The following is a 17,333-nucleotide window of genomic DNA, read 5'->3' on the forward strand; positions in this document are numbered from 1 at the left end:
CAGCAAGGAATCTAATTTCTGAGCCTGTTTCCTTCTCTGTAACGTCAAGTGGTTGGACTCAATTTTTGAATGCTTGCGGGCTTGTGGTATAAGAATAGTTACTAATAGGGTCCCTTATAGGTAAGCAGTCGTTCTGTCCCACTCGTTCTCTTATTTTAGGCTCAAACAGGGGGGTAAAGCAAAGAAGGTATTTTTACAATAATTTGTCGTTGTTATTGTTATTGTTCCCATGTTGAGGTGCTAGAGTCGCCTCCCGAGCCAGACTTGAACCACGCTACGGTCCACTGACAGCTCTTCGCCTTCTTCCTTCCATCCTAGCTCCACGATCGCCGCTGCAGTCCACGGGACCAGCGAGTCGACGGAGAGCGAGGCCGAAATAAATTGTCCTGAGCGCGCCGCCGTAGCCCGCCCGAGGCCGCGTGGTGCCCCCTTCCGCCAAGGCGCGAACGCCGCAGTGGGCGGGCCCTCACGCTCCGCCCGCCGTGCGTCGGTGCGTGAGTCCGGCCCCCACGAGCTCGCGAGCGGTCTTGAGCTCACACCCGGCTTCTCCTCAACCTTATCCTGCGCGCCGCCATCACCGTCATGCTAGGCGCCGCTATCCGCCGCTGCTCGGTAGCAGCAGCCGCAGTCGCCCGGACCAGCCCTCGAGGCCTCCTGCACCCCACTCCGGCCCCCGGCCCCGTCGCCGGTAAGGCCCCCGCCTGCCACTGTCCGCGCCCGCGTGTCCTTGCGGTGACCTGGGCCCCCGCTGCCACGCGAGGGCAGGCTCGCCCAGAGGCCTAGCTCCTGCCCTGCGGGCCGGCGGCCGAACCTGGTGACCGCTGGCCGTTCTCTCCGCCGCCTCGAGTTTTGGAGGACTCGAGGGCGCGCCCCCGGGGCCTCCCTCGGCGTGACTTCCTGGTGCGGGCACCGCGGACGGGTCAAGTGTGGACCTGCTGTGGGCGCCAAGGAGGGGGCGCAGCGCACCTCCAGCGCCCACCGAACCCCTTCGGTCCCCGGGCCGTGACCTTGCCCCGGCGCTGACCCCGCGGCCACCTGACTGGGAGTGGCCACCGCCGGCCTGCAGCGCTTCGGCGAAGGTGACATTGAGCTCAGGGTAGGGGCGGGGGGGGGTGGTCCCTCCGGGGACCCCGGCACCGCCGCCCCCAGCGTCTTCCGAGAATGAGTTATACTTCCCGTGTGGAACGCAGTATAGCCGTTTCATCCGACATTTCTCGGTTAGCGTTTTGTGTGTCACTTCCTCAGACCATTCTGTTCTTTTTAGAGACTGCTGTGCCACGTTCTAATTCTTCCATTTTTACGATAGATCGACGTGTGTGGTTGTTTCCTGAGGTCTGGAAGAAAGCCTGACTGTTGATAGGTCTTATGATAAGAATATTACTCTTTCGAAAATTGGGTACCACAGACCCAGGAATACTGGCTTCTACAAACATGGGGAAGCGTTATTTTTGGCTTCCGGTTAGAAGCCTGACTGTTGGAGTATGAAATGGTCTGCTGATTGCTGTCTCTTATTTTGCCTTCCCCTTATATGTGTTCCGGGAAACTTTGTGTCCAGCACGGAACTTTTAATTATTGTAACTGCACTTTGCTTTTGGTCCATGATGGTAGTATATGCGACATTATGAAATTTGGCCCCTAAGCATGCATATTTAAACATGTGAACTCAAACTCTTAGTAAGTTTGGACATAGTGATTTATCTTCTAGGCACTCTAGTCACCCTCTTTAGTATAATTCATAAAAAGCTTTATTTTAGGTGTTGTCCTGTAAACCTAAATATTTGCCACAAGGAGGCAGTCTTGGTTACATTTGTGTCAGCTACTTTCTAGCTGTGTGACCAAGGACTTATTAATTAAACCTTAAGACTCAGTTGTCTCATCTGTAAAATTGGGATAATATTTAGTAGTTGTGAGGTTTAACTGAGATAATGTAACTCTTAGCACCTTTCCTGGCACAAATGCTTAATACCTATTTGCTTTTTTATAGTGCATTTCATTTTTGCATATTATAGGTGAGGTTTGTTATCAATATGAGATGAAGAGGTTTTATGCAATTAAAAGTCAGAAAGGACTAAGATTCTTGGATGAGGCTATCCAAGGTCAAGTGAAAGAGCTCTGGAGGGGTTACCTGAGGGGCCTCAAGTTTGCTGTAGGTAAGTAGCAACCCAAATTCCATATTTGGTCCCAGGAGAAGTCTCCAACTTGTAACAATTGTTTTCCAATAACTGCTGAGTTACATAATTAAATGTTTTGAGTAATGGTTAGATTCTCTAGTCAACCGTTAAAAGTTACACAATCCTGGCACCTGTCCTTACCCTGATAGCTCTGAAAAGGTGGGAGGAGTTTCCGCTTTTCCTTTCTTGGTGCAGGGCTAAATTTAAGTAGCACTTTCTATTACCTTCCAACCTTTTCTGCACCACTCCCACATTTATAGATTTCCAGCCTTTGGACCCCAAGGTTCATGACTGCTCTTAAGCCTTACACCTCTGCAACCCTGCCTTTGAGCTTGTTCATGTATCCTCTACATTATTCACTTCTTTCCATTATTCCTAGAATCACCACCACCAAAATGTCCATTCTCTGAGCCTTGTCTGAGCTGATTAGTTATTGAAGGGGATTAATGAGCCCCTTAATTTTTCTAAATATATTGTTAACCCTTTTTTAAAAAAAGATTGCTTAACCGAATGCCAGAAAGCAGTGTTAGAAATAGATTTTTAGATTGTAGCCCTAGAAATGTCCCAATTTTTTACAGCTGCTTCCTTTTCCCTACTCTGGAATCTTTACTTTATATTAAAGCACTGAGTAATTGTTTTCCAAAATAATTTACCATACAAGCCTCAAAACTAGGTGGAAATGCTGTACTTAAGTAGGGGTGGTGTGGGGGAGGGAAAAGATGTCTATATAGTTTACCTAAAAATCAAAATGTTAAGCATGTTCATAATAACTACAAGAATAGATCCTGCTCTGCCCATTACTGGAATTAAGAATATAATTTAAACCATGTGGGAGAGTATGTTTTTCCCAACCTGGAAGCTATGTGTGTTCCCAGTGCTTGCTTGGTATTCTAAATACTTGTCTCATACAGGGTTTTTGTTTTTTTGTTTTTGAATACAACCAGTTTGTAATTTGGGACTCTCAGAAGGAAAGTGAACAAATTGTCAAAGGTGATCCATTGATCTCTCTGTCTAGGATTTGTAGTTGCTAGCCATCTTTTTCATAGTTAGAAAACAAAACAAAGCCACGGTCATCCAGTGAAATCCATGCCCATGCCCAGCAGTGAGCAAAAGAAATTTGTTATCATGAAATGCTTTTCTGGGTGGTTGGAGAGAATTATATACTTCATTTTTCTTGGGTAAATACTTAGAAGTGGAATTACTGGGTATGGTAGGTGTGTATTTAACTTGATAAGGAACTGGTAACAGTTTATACTTCGATTATATACTTACACTTTATTCTGCTAGGAATAAGTTTAGTTTTTAAAAAAAGTAGTTTACAAATTTTTGGTAACAGTGGGCTAAAGCGTTATTTTTGGTATGTTAAGCCTTTAAAAATAACTAGAAATTATACCAAGCGTGTCTAATTCATATAACAAGAAATGCAATTTGAAGAATGTTTTATTTCTATAAATTAGAATTTCCACAAATAGAAGATCAATTAAGACATTTCTAGATAAGGATTAATTTAAAGCTACCATTCATTGAGTACCTACATACAAGGTACTAAACCCTGGGCAAAGTGTTAGCTTGCTTTCATTTTTAATCATCATACTCTGCTAAGGTAGTAGTATCCTCATTTTATACATAAGGAATATAAAACTTGAGTTAATTTTACCAGGGCCAAACAGTGGGAGAGTGAAGAGCCTAGAAGCATCTGACCACTAGGCTCGGCTGCCTCCTAAAACCCAAAGGTAAAAATGCCTTTTCCCACCTTCTGCTCCATTCAGAGGCTGTTTAGATAGAATTCAGATTTCTTAACTCCCAATTCACTGTCCATTTGATAGGCAGAAACTAAAAATGGGAAGGCTTTTCATATGGTACTAGAAGGGGTATATTGATTGAGAGCAGAATACTAAGCGTTTCCTATTTTCTTGATAGTGTTATATTAATAAATCTCACTTCTTAGAAATCTAGTAAAACTTTTTTCCATTGGTGTAAGTCACTTTTTAAATTAGAATTTTCAAGGAGGGGGCTGAAGTTTGATAAAACAATTTTTAAATTACCATTGCTTTGTCAGGATGTATAATTTATTTTGGGATATAATTTAATGGAGAGCATAAGTTTTTTTTTTTAATTTATCAAGAAAGTATATCTTATAAATTTGCTTAAGAACTAGAATGGACATTGTTTTATTTTATTTTTGGCCACACCGAGTGGCTTGTGGGATCTTCGTTCCCCGACCAGGGATTGAACCCGGGCCCTCGACAGTGAAAGCGCAGAGTCCTAAGCACTGGACCGCCAGGGAATTCCCAAGAATGGACATTATTTTAAATTAAGAATGAATAATTGCTTATCATAAAACTAAGTGTATAAAGAAATAAAGTTTTTCCCTCCAAAGATAACCGCTGTTAACAATTACATGCCAGCATTATACATTAGTGGGATAAAAGCATGAACATAACATACGTAATACTTTTTGTTCTACTTGCTTTAATGTGCTTAATTTTTAAGATTTTTTTCAAATCACTACATAAGATTTGTTTCATTTGACCTGCTGAATAATTTTCCTACCATGACATACATAGCTGATTCAAAACTTCATGCATTGAGTGTATTTAATACCACTGAACTGTACATTTAGAAATGGTTAAGATGGTAAATTTTATGTGTATTTTAAGACACACCAAAAAAAGAAAAAAAAAAACTTTATGTATTGGCAAGATATGTCGAGTACTACTTCTATATATTGAAGTTTTTGCTCTCTCTCCCCTATAGCTATCCAGTCAATTCGCTGCTACTCCCATGGGTCACATGAGACAGATGAGGAGTTTGATGCTCGCTGGGTGACATACTTCAATAGGCCAGATATTGATGCTTGGGAATTGCGTAAAGGTAATTGGAACATAGGCATATGTGTCTATTTTCATATAGAGTTATGAACTGCTGTGTAGTCTTCCACTACTTTGTTGAAAGTAACTACAGTTAACCCTTGAAAAACTTGGGGGGTTAGGGACACCAACACACACCCCCACATAGAAAATCCACATATAACTTTACGCTTGGTCCTCTTTATCCACAGTTCTGTGTCCAAGGTTCTCCATCTACGGATTCAGCCGACTTCGGATCATGTAGCACTGTAGTATTTATTGAAAAAAAATCCACGTGTAAGTGGGCCTGTACAGTTCAAACCCATGTTGTTCAAGGGTCAGCTGTATTTTGAAAACATGTATCATGCAAACTGGGGATTGTCATGCATCTTGCAATTAGGAAAGTTTATAGTTTCCAGAGTAAGTATTTCCTGTAAAGCAGGGTTTTGAAGGAGGCACAGTTGACATTTTGGGCCAGACAGTTCTTTGTTGCAAGGGCTGTCCTTTGCATTGTAGGATATTTAGCAGCATCCTTGGTTTCTACACACTAGATGCCAACACTCTCACACACCCCCAGTTGTGACAAATAAAAATGTCTCCTGGGGGACAAAATCATCACTGCTATAATGATAGGCCGGGGTGAGCAAGATTTAACAGTTGTGTAATTTTTAGATAATTTACGCAAGTAGTCATTTGGTTCTCTTCCCCTCTTGGTAATAGTTTGGGATTTTTGTTATTTTTATTCTCAGTTATGATTTGTCTTGCCCTGAATAAGAGTCCGATCTGAATAAGCTAGAACTTGTTTATCCTAAATTTGTAAGTACACATTTAACATAAGTAAGTAGCATTAATAATAACCAGGCTAGTAGACTGGTAGATAACTAATTCTAAGTGTAAGAAGTTTATCTCAGACCAGGAGTTCATTCTCTATGACTATATTCTAGCATTGCAGTCACTGGTGTCCTTTGTTTAAATATTTTAAAACAAATAAAAGCAAGAAACCTAAGTGCTTCATACTTTTCTGCAGGAATGTAATGACACCATTTTGCTACAGCTGGGGAAATTCTTATTGGATAATCTTGAGTAGAAGTAAGAAAAAGAACAGCAGTTCTGCATTCCCATTAAGAGAATCTTAAATTTTATGATGTATCATTTTGTGCTGAGCCAAAAGGAATCACGCCCAGTCATTTTCTGGTTGAATGTTCGTGACTGTGTGCTAATGGCTCTCTGTATCTCCTTAATGTCCTCATTTGGGCTTCATTACCTCTCCTTAAGCATTTCTGTGGTTGTTTTTAGATTATTTTCCAATCAGATCTATTTTAAAGCAATCAAAGTACATACATCATACTAAGAGTTAAAGATATAAGTTGAAAATGGCCCTCTTGTTTGAAAAGAAACCAGCTACTTTTGAAAACAGGGTTTGCATTTAAGAAAACTCTTGAGGTTTTTTTCCTTCCGTCTGCATGCTACTGCATAGTTCTTTTCACTAACTCACTGTGGAAGATCCACTGTGATCTCATTATCTAGAATATTTTAGTTTTGGCTGCACCGTGCAGCTTACAGGATCTTAGTTCCCTGACCAGGGATCGAACCCAGGACCCTGGCAGTGGACCCGCTGAGTGCTAACCAGTCCTCCCTAGCCAGGGAATTCCCAGTTATCTCAATTTAGAGATAAGAGAATAGAGGCTCAAACAGACAAGATCACATGTCTATGGTTCAATAAAAATACAGATAACTAACTCATAGTTTAAGTGAGGATATACCAGGTTGATATGACCCCTCTTTTTAATTTGACAGGGATGAACACCCTTGTTGGCTATGATCTGGTTCCAGAACCCAAAATCATTGATGCTGCTTTGCGGGCATGCAGACGCTTAAATGATTTTGCTAGTGCAGTCCGCATCCTAGAGGTTGTTAAGGTCAGTAAAATAACAATGTTTTGGAAGTAGGTGGACTGTTGATTAGGTATTAGCATATTCTGTGTTTCTGAGTTTGTTAAAATACCTAAAATTAGTTTATATAGCTAGAGGGAATGTACATTGCGGTTACAGTCTTTTTGGAGGGTGGTTTGGTAGAATTTATTCAGAGACTTAAAAATTATGCTTGATACCCATTTGAGAATTTACCTTAAGGAAATAATTAAGAGTGTACAGTTTATCTTTGTGCTGTTTGTGATACGAAATTAAATGTTGCTAGTGGTTTCTTAAGGTGGGACTTCCCAGAAGAGGTTATTATTCATGTTGTAGAAATGTGTTTAACACTAAAGATATTCATAGTATATTAACTGAGAGAAATTATGAAATAATTTTTGCAGTGTATGACCGCATTTTATTAAAAAGTATAGAGAGAATGATCAAAATGTAAGAGGATATATACTTATTCTCCTCCCTCTTATTTGATTATAGTTTCTAATTTTTCTGTAATGAACAAGTTAATGCATGGAATTTTAAATAAGAATTTTATAATTTAGCAAATACAGCTAAGGGACCTAGAGTTTGTTAAAGACAGAAGAGTAATAGCTTGGCATTGTCTTAGTCCATTTGACTTTTTTAATATTTGTCCCTGAGGAACAAATATTATGACAATATAGGTGTGATTGTATGTTATGGCGAGTATTCATCAAAACTCTCTTGCCTTGGAAATAAGTATCCTCTAAGTGTGGCTCTCCGTGAAAAGACATTGTGTTCTATAAGAAAGAAATTCAAGGTCTGTAAGAGGGAAAGAATGATATTACTTTATCTAAAATGGGTAAGATAATTAAGGGTTCTGTAGGCTATCAATCCATTCAGCACCAGTAGTTAATTCAGTTAGGGTCTCAAATTGAGGCAAATCAAAAAACTTTTTTCTGTGATAATTTAATTATTACTGTTGCCTGCTAGGCATGTTTAATTGCCTTCACAAAATTCTGTCATCACCACCTTCTTTTCCAGTAACTCAAGGCTTTAAAATGTTTTTTCCCTTGGGTTTAGTGCAGTTGTCTTAGTTAGTCTCCAGGTGTCTTAAAAACCTACCTTTGTTTTGTTTTTTATTTTTGGCTGCGTCGGGTCTTCGTTGCTGCGCGCAGGCTTTCTCTAGTTGCAGCGAGTGGGGGCTACTCTTCGTCGAGGTGTGCGGGCTTCTCATTGCAGTGGCTTCTGTTGTTGCAGAGCACAGGCTCTAGGCGCACGGGCTTCAGTAGTTGTGACGCTCAGGCTCGTCAGTTGTGGCTCGCGGGCTCTAGAGCACAGCCTCAGTTGTTGTGGCACACAGGCTTAGTTGCTCCACAGCATGTGGGATCTTCCTGGACCAGGGCTCAAACCTGTGTGTCCCCTGCATTAGCAGGCGGATTCTTAACCACTGCACCACCAGGGAAGTCCCAAGTTGCTGTCTTTTTTGAACAGATATGTTAACTTAAAAGTAGGTGACTTGTATTCTCTGCTACTAGCCTCTGCATATGTGATTAAAAGCATTTTCAAGTTCATTTTGTTAATAGAGACAGCTTTTCAGAGCTAAATGTGACTGTTTTCTTTGCCATCAGGACAAAGCAGGACCTCATAAGGAAATCTACCCCTATGTCATCCAGGAACTTAGACCAACTTTAAATGAACTGGGAATCTCCACTCCAGAGGAACTGGGCCTTGACAAAGTGTAAACCCCATGGGTAAGCTACATACCTGAAAAAGGCAGGAAAGAATCCAGGGAGGGGTGAGTGAGTGGCATTTCAGTATTCTCAGAGTAAGACCTTTTCGTGGCCTTTTTAGAGGCTATGAGCTTAGAGATTGAGAGAGTACCTATGATGATTAATTTAAGGAGCTAGAATTGTTGTTTCTAGTTGTCATAATTATTCTTTTACTGGCGTAAAGGCAAGTAAAAGCCTTATTTTAAAATCTATATAAAATATTTCAAGCATAATGAATAGCATAAGGAATAAGTGTAACCACACCCAGATTTTGAGATATTATTATTTTTGCCATGTGTGCTTTAGTTTTCCCCCTCCCCCAAGAAATGACATGTTTCACATAGAGTTGAAGCCCTCTCTGTACCTCTTCCCTAATTCCAGCCCTTTAACCTCCCCCAGCTAAAGATAATCTACATAGAAGGTGTTCATCATGCATGCTTTTATACATCTGTTTATTTTTAATAGGGTTTTATTGATTTGATGATTCTGTTTTTGTGTGCTCATGTTGGAATATGATAGTTAAGTAATATTCATTGATAATAAAAGCTTATTTGATACCTTGTCCTCTATGGAAAGACAGATTAGGTAATAAAACGAGCCACAGGATTGCCTGGGTGGTGAGCAGTACGCAGAAAATCCTTTGTAAAACAGAAAATATATAAGTAAAAAGTCATATATTTATTTTATTTAACAAACACACAGTGTATATAACTCTTACTACGTGTCAGGTACTGTTTTATGAGCTTTATAAGTATTAACTCGTTTAATCCTCAAACAGTCCTGTGAGGTACTTACTATTATTATAATTATTCCCATTTTACTATTTTACTGATGAGGAAACTGAGGCACATTGTCCAAGGTCATACAACTAGTAGAGGAGCCCACATTTAAACCCAGGCAGTCTGGCTCCAGAGTCCATTGCTTTTACTATGCCACACATCCTTTGCATTGCAGTACTGAGGCATTTACTAAGGCCATACTCTTACTTCTCAGAGGTAAGTGATGAGGCTTAAGTAGAGGATTTGCTTCCTAAGAGTAAGAAGAAGTTTATTTTTAAAAGATGGAACTAAACTATCTTATAAAAGTTTTAATAAAAGTGGACCCCAAATTATTTAAAGAGCTAGTATCAGACTCCTCACAAGATAAAGAGCCAGGTTAGGCTACCATTAGTCAACATCTAATTTCACACCTAATAAACACTTATTTAAAAATCAAGGCTTCCCTGGTGGCGCACTGATTAAGAATCCACCTGCCAATGCAGGGGACATGGGTTTGAGCCCTGGTTCGGGAAGATCCCACATGCCGTGGAGCAACTAAGCCCTTGCACCACAACTAATGAGCCTGCGCTCTAGAGCCCGCGAGCCACAACTACTGAAGCCCGCTCACCTAGAGCCCATGCTCTGCAACAAGGGAAGCCACCGCAGAGAGAAGTCTGCACCATAATGAAGAGTGGCCCCTGCTTGCTGCAGCTAGAGAAAGCCCATGCACAGCAACAAAGACCCAACACAAATGGATGAAGATGTGGCACCTGTATACAATGGAGTATTACTCAGCCATAAAAAGAAACGAAATTGAGTTATTTGTAGTGAGGTGGATGGACCTAGAGTCTGTCATACAGAGTGAAGTAAGTCAGAAAGAGAAAAACAAATACCGTATGCTAACACATATATATGGAATCTAACAAAAAAAAACAAAGGCAACGCAGCCAATAAATAATTAAATTAAATTTTTAAAAACTCTTAGAAGTCAAAAAGAATCCCTGTATTTAATCTTCCTGCTGACAAAGTGAGCAGAAAATGCCTGAGGTTTTGTTTTTGTTTTTTTAAAGGAGCTTTTTTTTTTTTTTTAAATTTATTTTTGGCTGTGTTGGGTCTTCGTTTCTGTGCGAGGGCTTTCTCTAGTTGTGGCAAGCGGGGGCCGCTCTTCATCGCTGTGCGCGGGCCTCTCACTATCGCGGCCTCTCTTGCTGCGGAGCACAGGCTCCAGATGCGCAGGCTCAGTAGTTGTGGCTCACGGGCTTAGTTGCTCCGCGGCATGTGGGATCTTCCCAGACCAGGGCTCAAACCCATGTCCCCTGCATCGGTAGGCAGACTCTCAACCACAGCGCCACCAGGGAAGCCCTGCCTGAGGTTTTGTAATCCAATTTTGAGGTCTCTTTTTACAGCTTGCTTTGGAGCAGGAGTCTTAATTTTATCTTTGTCCACCCCTATGCCACTACCACCTCCTCCTCCTCCCTGGAGCCAGATAGCACATCTTTGTAAAACGTGGAAAGGCTTTCATTTATCAAGTATTATTCCAAGGAGTCCAGAAGATTTTTGTTATGTAGGATATTTTGTAGCAGCAGTAACACTGTACTCTTCTACTTAACATTTTTTTAAGAGGGCAACTCCCCAACACTTTTCTGATTGGAAAAGAAGACTACCCCAATAATTACCGGGCGTATGACAACAGAAAACTAAGCGGTACCTGGTGTGTTGATTGCAGGCAGGATTAAGTAAGAGCAGAAGAGACTACACAGAGACAGTGATTTTCTTGGGCTGTTGCTCTAAAGGTTATTTTTAGTAAGATTTCTACCTTTTCTTTATTTCCTAGCTAATTTTTCATGTTTTCTCTTACAGATGGGCTTCCTAAGGATTTATTGATAATGCTACTTGATTGTAAACAATCACCTGGAAATACTGATGAAAACATATTACCTTATTTGAACAAGTTTTCCTTTGTTGAGTACCAAACCATGTAATGAAACTTGGACTTTAATAAAAGGGAAATGAGTTTGAACTGAAATTAGGTATTGTTTCATGTGTTTGCATTGAAAAGCAAAAAAAAAGAACTATTATAGGGTCGTTGGTTTCATTGGTTTCCGTGTTATATGCTGAGAGAACTGCTTCAATTCTCTGGAAACCACCCAACATGAAAGTCAGCTGCATAAACATATTTGGGTGCACTGGCTGGTAAATTAGCTAAAAATTAAAAGTCATTTATATAGAATTTTCTTGCTGACAGGCCAGCAAGTACCCTGGACTTAGGGGATTGGATGTCCTTGGGGATAGATCAAATTGTATACCTTCCCAAAAACGGGTGAAATAAAGTTTTAAAGTGGTCATTAAGATAGTCTTGAGGATGTGCTGATAATAGCCAGCCCCTTAGTGCCTCTTTTTTTCCCTACATGTTCTTCCCTCGCAGTACAGTATTAGCCTTGGACATCGAAGACTATGCTGGGGTAGATTTGGAGGCTTTCTGCTTAAAGAACTGAGTAAATGAGGTTTGGTTTTTTTTTTTTAAGTAATTTTATTTATTTATTTTTGGCTGCATTGGGTCTTTGTTGCTGCATGCAGGCTTTCTGTCTAGTTGCGGCCAGCGGGGGCTACTCTTCATTGCGGTGCGCAGGCTTCTTATTGCTGTGGAGCGCAGGCTCTAGGCACACGGACTTCAGTAGTTGCAGCACGCAGGCTCAGTAGTTGTGGCTCGAGGGCTCTGGCGCACGGGCTTAGTTGCTCTGCAGCATGTGGGATCTTCCTGGACCAGGGCTCGAACCCGTGACCCCCGCGTTGGCAGGCGGATTCTTAACCACTGCGCCACCAGGGAAGTCCAAGTTTACTTGAGAGAATAAAATACACAAATCCTGTCTTACTTTAGAAGCCCCGTAATAGTAGAAACCAGCTGCTGGATAAAGAGGTTTTAGGTTTGAGTGACTTATAATACAGCCAGTTCAGACTGCAGCCTCAGGCGAATTGGATTAATAGTAGGTTGAAATTTAGATGTCTTCTCTCCTAAAGCCATGTAAGGAAATGTTAGTAAAATCAGTTTTCGGGGACTTCCCTGGGGGTCCAGTGGTTTAGACTTCGTGCTTCCACTGCAGGGGGCATGGGTTCGATTCCTGGTCGGGGAAATAAGATCGTGCATGCCACGTGATGTGGCCAAAAAAAAAGGAAAAAAAAATCCGTTTTGGTAAGATTTAACACAAATGACGTTTTATAAAATGCTAATTCCCTACCACAACGTCCCCCTTTTCCCCCTTTTTAAGAAGTAGGGATGTGAAACTAACAATATGGTCTACTTTTAGGTAGAGCTAGAACAGTCATAGCTTGATGATGGGTAGGGCTTCTACCCTAACAGAATGGGGTCTCTAGCTTTTTCTTTCCCTACTCTGTTTTGAAAAATTTCAAACCGATTAATGGTTTGCTACATTTGTTTCGTTCTAGTATATACACACACTTTTTTCCCTCAATCAGTTGAAAGTGAGTTCCAGACGTGACACTTTACCCCTAAATACTTTTTTTTTTTGCGGTACGCAGGCCTCTAACTGTTGTGGCCTCTCCCGTTGCGGAGCACAGGCTCCGGACGCGCAGGCTCAGCGGCCATGGCTCACGGGCCCAGCCGCTCCGCGGCATGTGGGATCCTCCCAGACCGGGACACGAACCCGTGTCCCCTGCATCGGCAGGCGGACTCTCAACCACTGCGCCACCAGGGAAGCCCCCTAAATACTTTTTTTAAAATAAATTTATTTTATTTATTTATTTTTGTCTGTGTCAGGTCTTCGTTGCTGCACTTGGGCTTTTCTGTAGTTGTGGCGAGTGGGGGCTACTCTTCGTTGGGATGCGCAGGCTTCTCATTGTGGTGGCTTCTCTTGTTGCAGAGCGTGGGCTCTAGGCATGTGGGCTCAGTAGTTGTGGCTCATGGGCCCTAGAGCACAGGCTCAGTAGTTGTGGCACACGAACTTAGTTGCTCCACAGCACGTGGGATCTTCCCGGACCAGGGCTTAAACCCGTGTCCCCTGCATTGGCAGGCGGATTCTTAACCATTGTGCCACCAGGGAAGCCCCTACCCCTAAATACTTAAGCAACGTTTAAGAGAGAGGCCTTTTCCTCCTAAATAACCACAGTACCATTAACATGCTTCAAGAAGTTCAGCATAAAATATATACAATTGATTTTTCTGAAGAGGCCAGGCCAGTGGTGTAGAATGTCCTGCATGTGCATCTTCCTGATTGTTTCCTCATATTAAAATCCAGTTAAACGTTTCTGGCAAGGATATAGTAGTCCCCTCCCTTATCTGCAGTTTTGCTTTCTGCAATTTGTTACCCGTAGTAAACTGAGGTACAAAAATATTAAATGGAAGATTCCAGAAATAAACATGTTTTAAATTGAGCACCGTTCTGAGTAGCATAATGAAATCTTTCGCTTTCCCTCTCCATCCCATCCATCCCATTAGTCACTTAGTAGCTGTCTTAGTTATCAGGTTGACTATCGTGATATCACAGTGCTTGTGTTCAAATAACTTTACTCAATAATATCCCCGAAGTGCAAGAGTAGTAATGCTGGCAATTTGCATGTGCTAAAAAGAACCTGAAAAGTGCTTCCTTTAAGTGAAAAGGTGAAAGTTTCTGACTTTATAAGGAAAGAAAAAAAAAGTCCTATGCTGAGGGTGCTATGGTCTAAGAACAACTCCAGTCTGTTTTATCGTGAAGAAGGAAAAAAATTTGTGCTAGTTTTGCTGTTGAACCTTGAACTGCAAAAGTTACAGCCACAGTGAGATAAGCGCTTAGTTAAGATGGAAAGACATTAAATTCGTACAATAAGATATTCTGAGGGAGAGAGAGAGACCACATTCACGTAACTTTTATTACACTACATTTTTATTAGTTATTGTTAATCTCTTACTGTGCCTAATTTATAAATTAAACTTTATCATAGGTATGTATAGGAAAAAACAGCCTTTACAGGGTTCGTTCTGTACTATCCCCAGTTTCAGGCATCCACTGGGGGTCCTGGAATGTATCCTGCATGGGTAAGGGGGTACTACAGTACTACACAGATGATGTGAAATTCCAATTATATCGCCTCAAGAGGGACATGATGTGAGTATGTTCAGCATTTTTTTTTTTTTTTTACATCTACCCATCAACCAACGGAAGGCAACGCAATGTAGAAATAGGGTGAGAAAATGGTTTGTATTTAGACCTATGTTCAAATACCATTCTATATAGCAGTTATATGACTATGGATAAGTTAGCCAACCTTCCTGTGCTTCTGTTTTATGATCTGAAAATGGGAGCTACTTTGCAGGCTTATAATGAGAATGAAAGATTAATAAGATTAGGTCTTATTCATTATAATCATTTTTATAATCATGGTGCTTAGGAAAATGGTTTAAGCCTAGCCATTCTTTCCTAAGCTTTGCTAGCTGCCAATGCAGTTTCTCCTGTTTGTACAGATGCCAGGGCACTTGTCCTTAGCAGCACATGGAGTCCATCTTCCATGTTTTGCAAAGGCAAGTTCATTTGGCCCAATTTTGCATAATTTTCCTACGTTGGGGAGGTTTGTTCAAAACAAAGAAAAGTGGGAGGGGGGAGGGTAAGCTGGGACGAAATGAGAGAGTGGCATGGACTTATCTATACCAACAAATGTAAAATAGAGAGCTAGTGGGAAGCAGCCACATAGCACAGGGAGATCAGCTTGGTGCTTTGTGACCACCTAGAGGGGTGGGGTAGGGAGGGTGGGAGGGAGACGCAAGAGGGAGGAGATATGGGGATATATGTATGTGTATAGCTGATTCACTTTGTTATACAGCAGAAACTAACACACCATTGTAAAGCAATTATACTCCAATAAAGATGTTAAAAAAAAAAAGTGATGTGATTCTGTGGTAGCCTTGGCTCACCACAGCTGTGGTCATGCTTTTATTTATGATTAGCGTTCTACCCAGCATTTTAATTCTAAAAGTATCATGTTAGAGCAAGTATTAAGCTCTGGAAGTAAATTCTGAAAATTTGGAGAATGTCATTTGTATTAGTGTACTAGGGCTGCCATAACAATACCACAGGCTTAAAGAACAGAAATTTAGGAGTTCCCTGATGGTCTAGTGGTTAGGATTTGGCACTTTCACTGCCGTGGCCCAGGTTCCATCCCTGGTTGGGAAACAGATCCCGCAAGCTGTGCGGCCAAAAAAAAGAAAAAAAAAACACAAAAAAATTTATTTCTCACAATTCTGGAGGCTGGAAGTCCAAGATCAAGGTGCCAGCAGGGTTGGTTTCTGATAAGACTGTCTGCCTTGCTTGCAGAGAGCTGCCTTCTCTGTGTCCTCACAAGGCCTTTTTCTCTGTGTGCACACATCTTTGGTGTCTCTTTTTTTGGCCACACTGCATGGCATGCAGGATCGTAGTTCCCTGACCAGGGATTGAACCATGTCCCCTTCAGTGGAAGTGCAGAGTCCTAACCACTGGACCGCCAGGGAATTCCCTGGTGTCTCTTTTCTTAAAAGGACATCAATCCTATTGGATTACAGCTCCACCCTTATAACCTCATTTAACCTTAATCACCCCCTTAAAGGCTTTAGCTCTGAATAAAGGCACATTGGGGATTAGGGCTTCAACATATGAATTTGGGTGGGTGGGGGCACAATTCAGTCCATAACATTAAAGACACACCTGACTGGTATAAAAAGAGGTCAGGCCTTTGAGGCAGATAAGGATTCAACTCTTACCTATACAACTTTGTGGCCTTCGGCAAATCAATTAATCCCTGTGACTGTCACTTTCCTTATATATATGTGAAGTAGGTATGACAGTACCATATGAGGATGCTATGAGGATCGGGAAATATCTCTTCCCTAGAGGGAGATGACATGAATTAAGGTGGGGATTAAGGTGGGGCTGGTGACCTGGAAACCCAGAAAGACCCGCAGATTCATAGGCTCCATTTGTCAGTTATCTGTGCTCTACCAGTAATAGGAAAAGTCAAAAGGTAAAATCTGAAACCTGGTGAGATGGGAAAAGAAAAGCTCAGAAGTAGCAGGATAAAAAATTCACCCCTGATGAACACAGATGCAAAGATCCTCAACAAAATAGTAGGAAACAGAATTCAACAATATATTTAAAGTATCATACAACATTATCAAGTGGAATTTATTCCAGGAATGCAAGGATGGTTCAATATCCACAAGTCAATCAACATGATACAGTAAGTCCCCTACATACGAACCTTCAAGTTGTGAACTTTCAAAGGTGTGAACGTGTGTTCGTATGTCCAATCACTTGAGTTAGTTCACGTGTCCGGTATACTTTTCAAGGTGCTTACTTGTAAGATTTAAAATGTTTTCTTTATATTTGTGTTTGTTTTTTATGTATTATTTGTGTGAAAAATACTATAAACCTATTACAGTACAGTACTATATAGCCAATTGTGTTAGTTGGCTACCTAGGCTAACTTTGTTGGACTTATGAACAAATTGGACTTACAAACGCGTTCTCAGAACAGAACTTGGTTGTATGTAGGGGACTTAATGATCATCACATTAACAAAATAAATGGATGAAAACTGTATGATCATCTCAATAGATGCAGATGTGATGAATTGGGAGATTGGGATTGACATATACACCAATATGTATAAAATGGATAACTGATAAGAACCTGCTGTATAAAAAAATAAAATATATAAAAACATAATAAATAACAAATTCCAGGTTTACCACTTAACTGGTGAATTTGACCAAATCTAAGCCTCATTTGCTTAATGGAAGTAACAGTGCTTCATTGGGAGGTCAGGAGGATTAAATATTAAGTTGAGCCACATGAAATTGCTGTCTGGAGGTCAAAAACAGCGGTGGAATCTACCCAAATAGCATTCCTTTGCGCTTCTGATTTTTAAAAAAATT

General features: G+C 41.0%; 1 protein-coding gene across 5 annotated transcripts; it reads left to right on the forward strand.

Moving 5' to 3' along the window:
- Positions 1-479: 479 nt before the first annotated feature.
- LOC116749478 (cytochrome c oxidase subunit 5A, mitochondrial) lies at positions 480-11,462 on the forward strand. 5 transcript variants are annotated; one of them, XM_032623862.1, is made up of 6 exons: positions 480-688; positions 2,010-2,150; positions 4,929-5,045; positions 6,818-6,939; positions 8,538-8,660; positions 11,297-11,462. In XM_032623862.1, the coding sequence occupies exons 1-5, from the start codon at positions 583-585 to the stop codon at positions 8,649-8,651; spliced, it is 600 nt and encodes a 199-aa protein (XP_032479753.1). In that variant the 5' UTR covers positions 480-582; the 3' UTR covers positions 8,652-8,660; positions 11,297-11,462. The 5 variants fall into 5 exon arrangements, 3 of the variants coding, with proteins under 3 accessions (XP_032479753.1, XP_032479755.1, XP_032479754.1); XM_032623863.1 differs by lacking the exon at positions 480-688 and adding an exon at positions 721-1,079; XM_032623864.1 differs by lacking the exon at positions 2,010-2,150.
- Positions 11,463-17,333: the final 5,871 nt, after the last annotated feature.

The sequence above is a fragment of the Phocoena sinus genome, chromosome 2, assembly GCF_008692025.1.
Source record: "Phocoena sinus isolate mPhoSin1 chromosome 2, mPhoSin1.pri, whole genome shotgun sequence".
Classification (NCBI taxonomy): domain Eukaryota; kingdom Metazoa; phylum Chordata; class Mammalia; order Artiodactyla; family Phocoenidae; genus Phocoena; species Phocoena sinus.

What these genes read in the sequence shown, in the direction of transcription:
- LOC116749478 (XM_032623862.1), top strand. Translation starts at nt 583, where the DNA reads ATGCTAGGCGCCGCTATCCGCCGCTGCTCGGTAGCAGCAGCCGCAGTC. An exon ending in GGGCCTCAAGTTTGCTGTAG is followed by an intron (nt 2,151 to 4,928) that starts GTAAGTAGCAAC and finishes TCTCCCCTATAG; the next exon opens with CTATCCAGTCAATTCGCTGC. An exon ending in GCATCCTAGAGGTTGTTAAG is followed by an intron (nt 6,940 to 8,537) that starts GTCAGTAAAATA and finishes CTTTGCCATCAG; the next exon opens with GACAAAGCAGGACCTCATAA.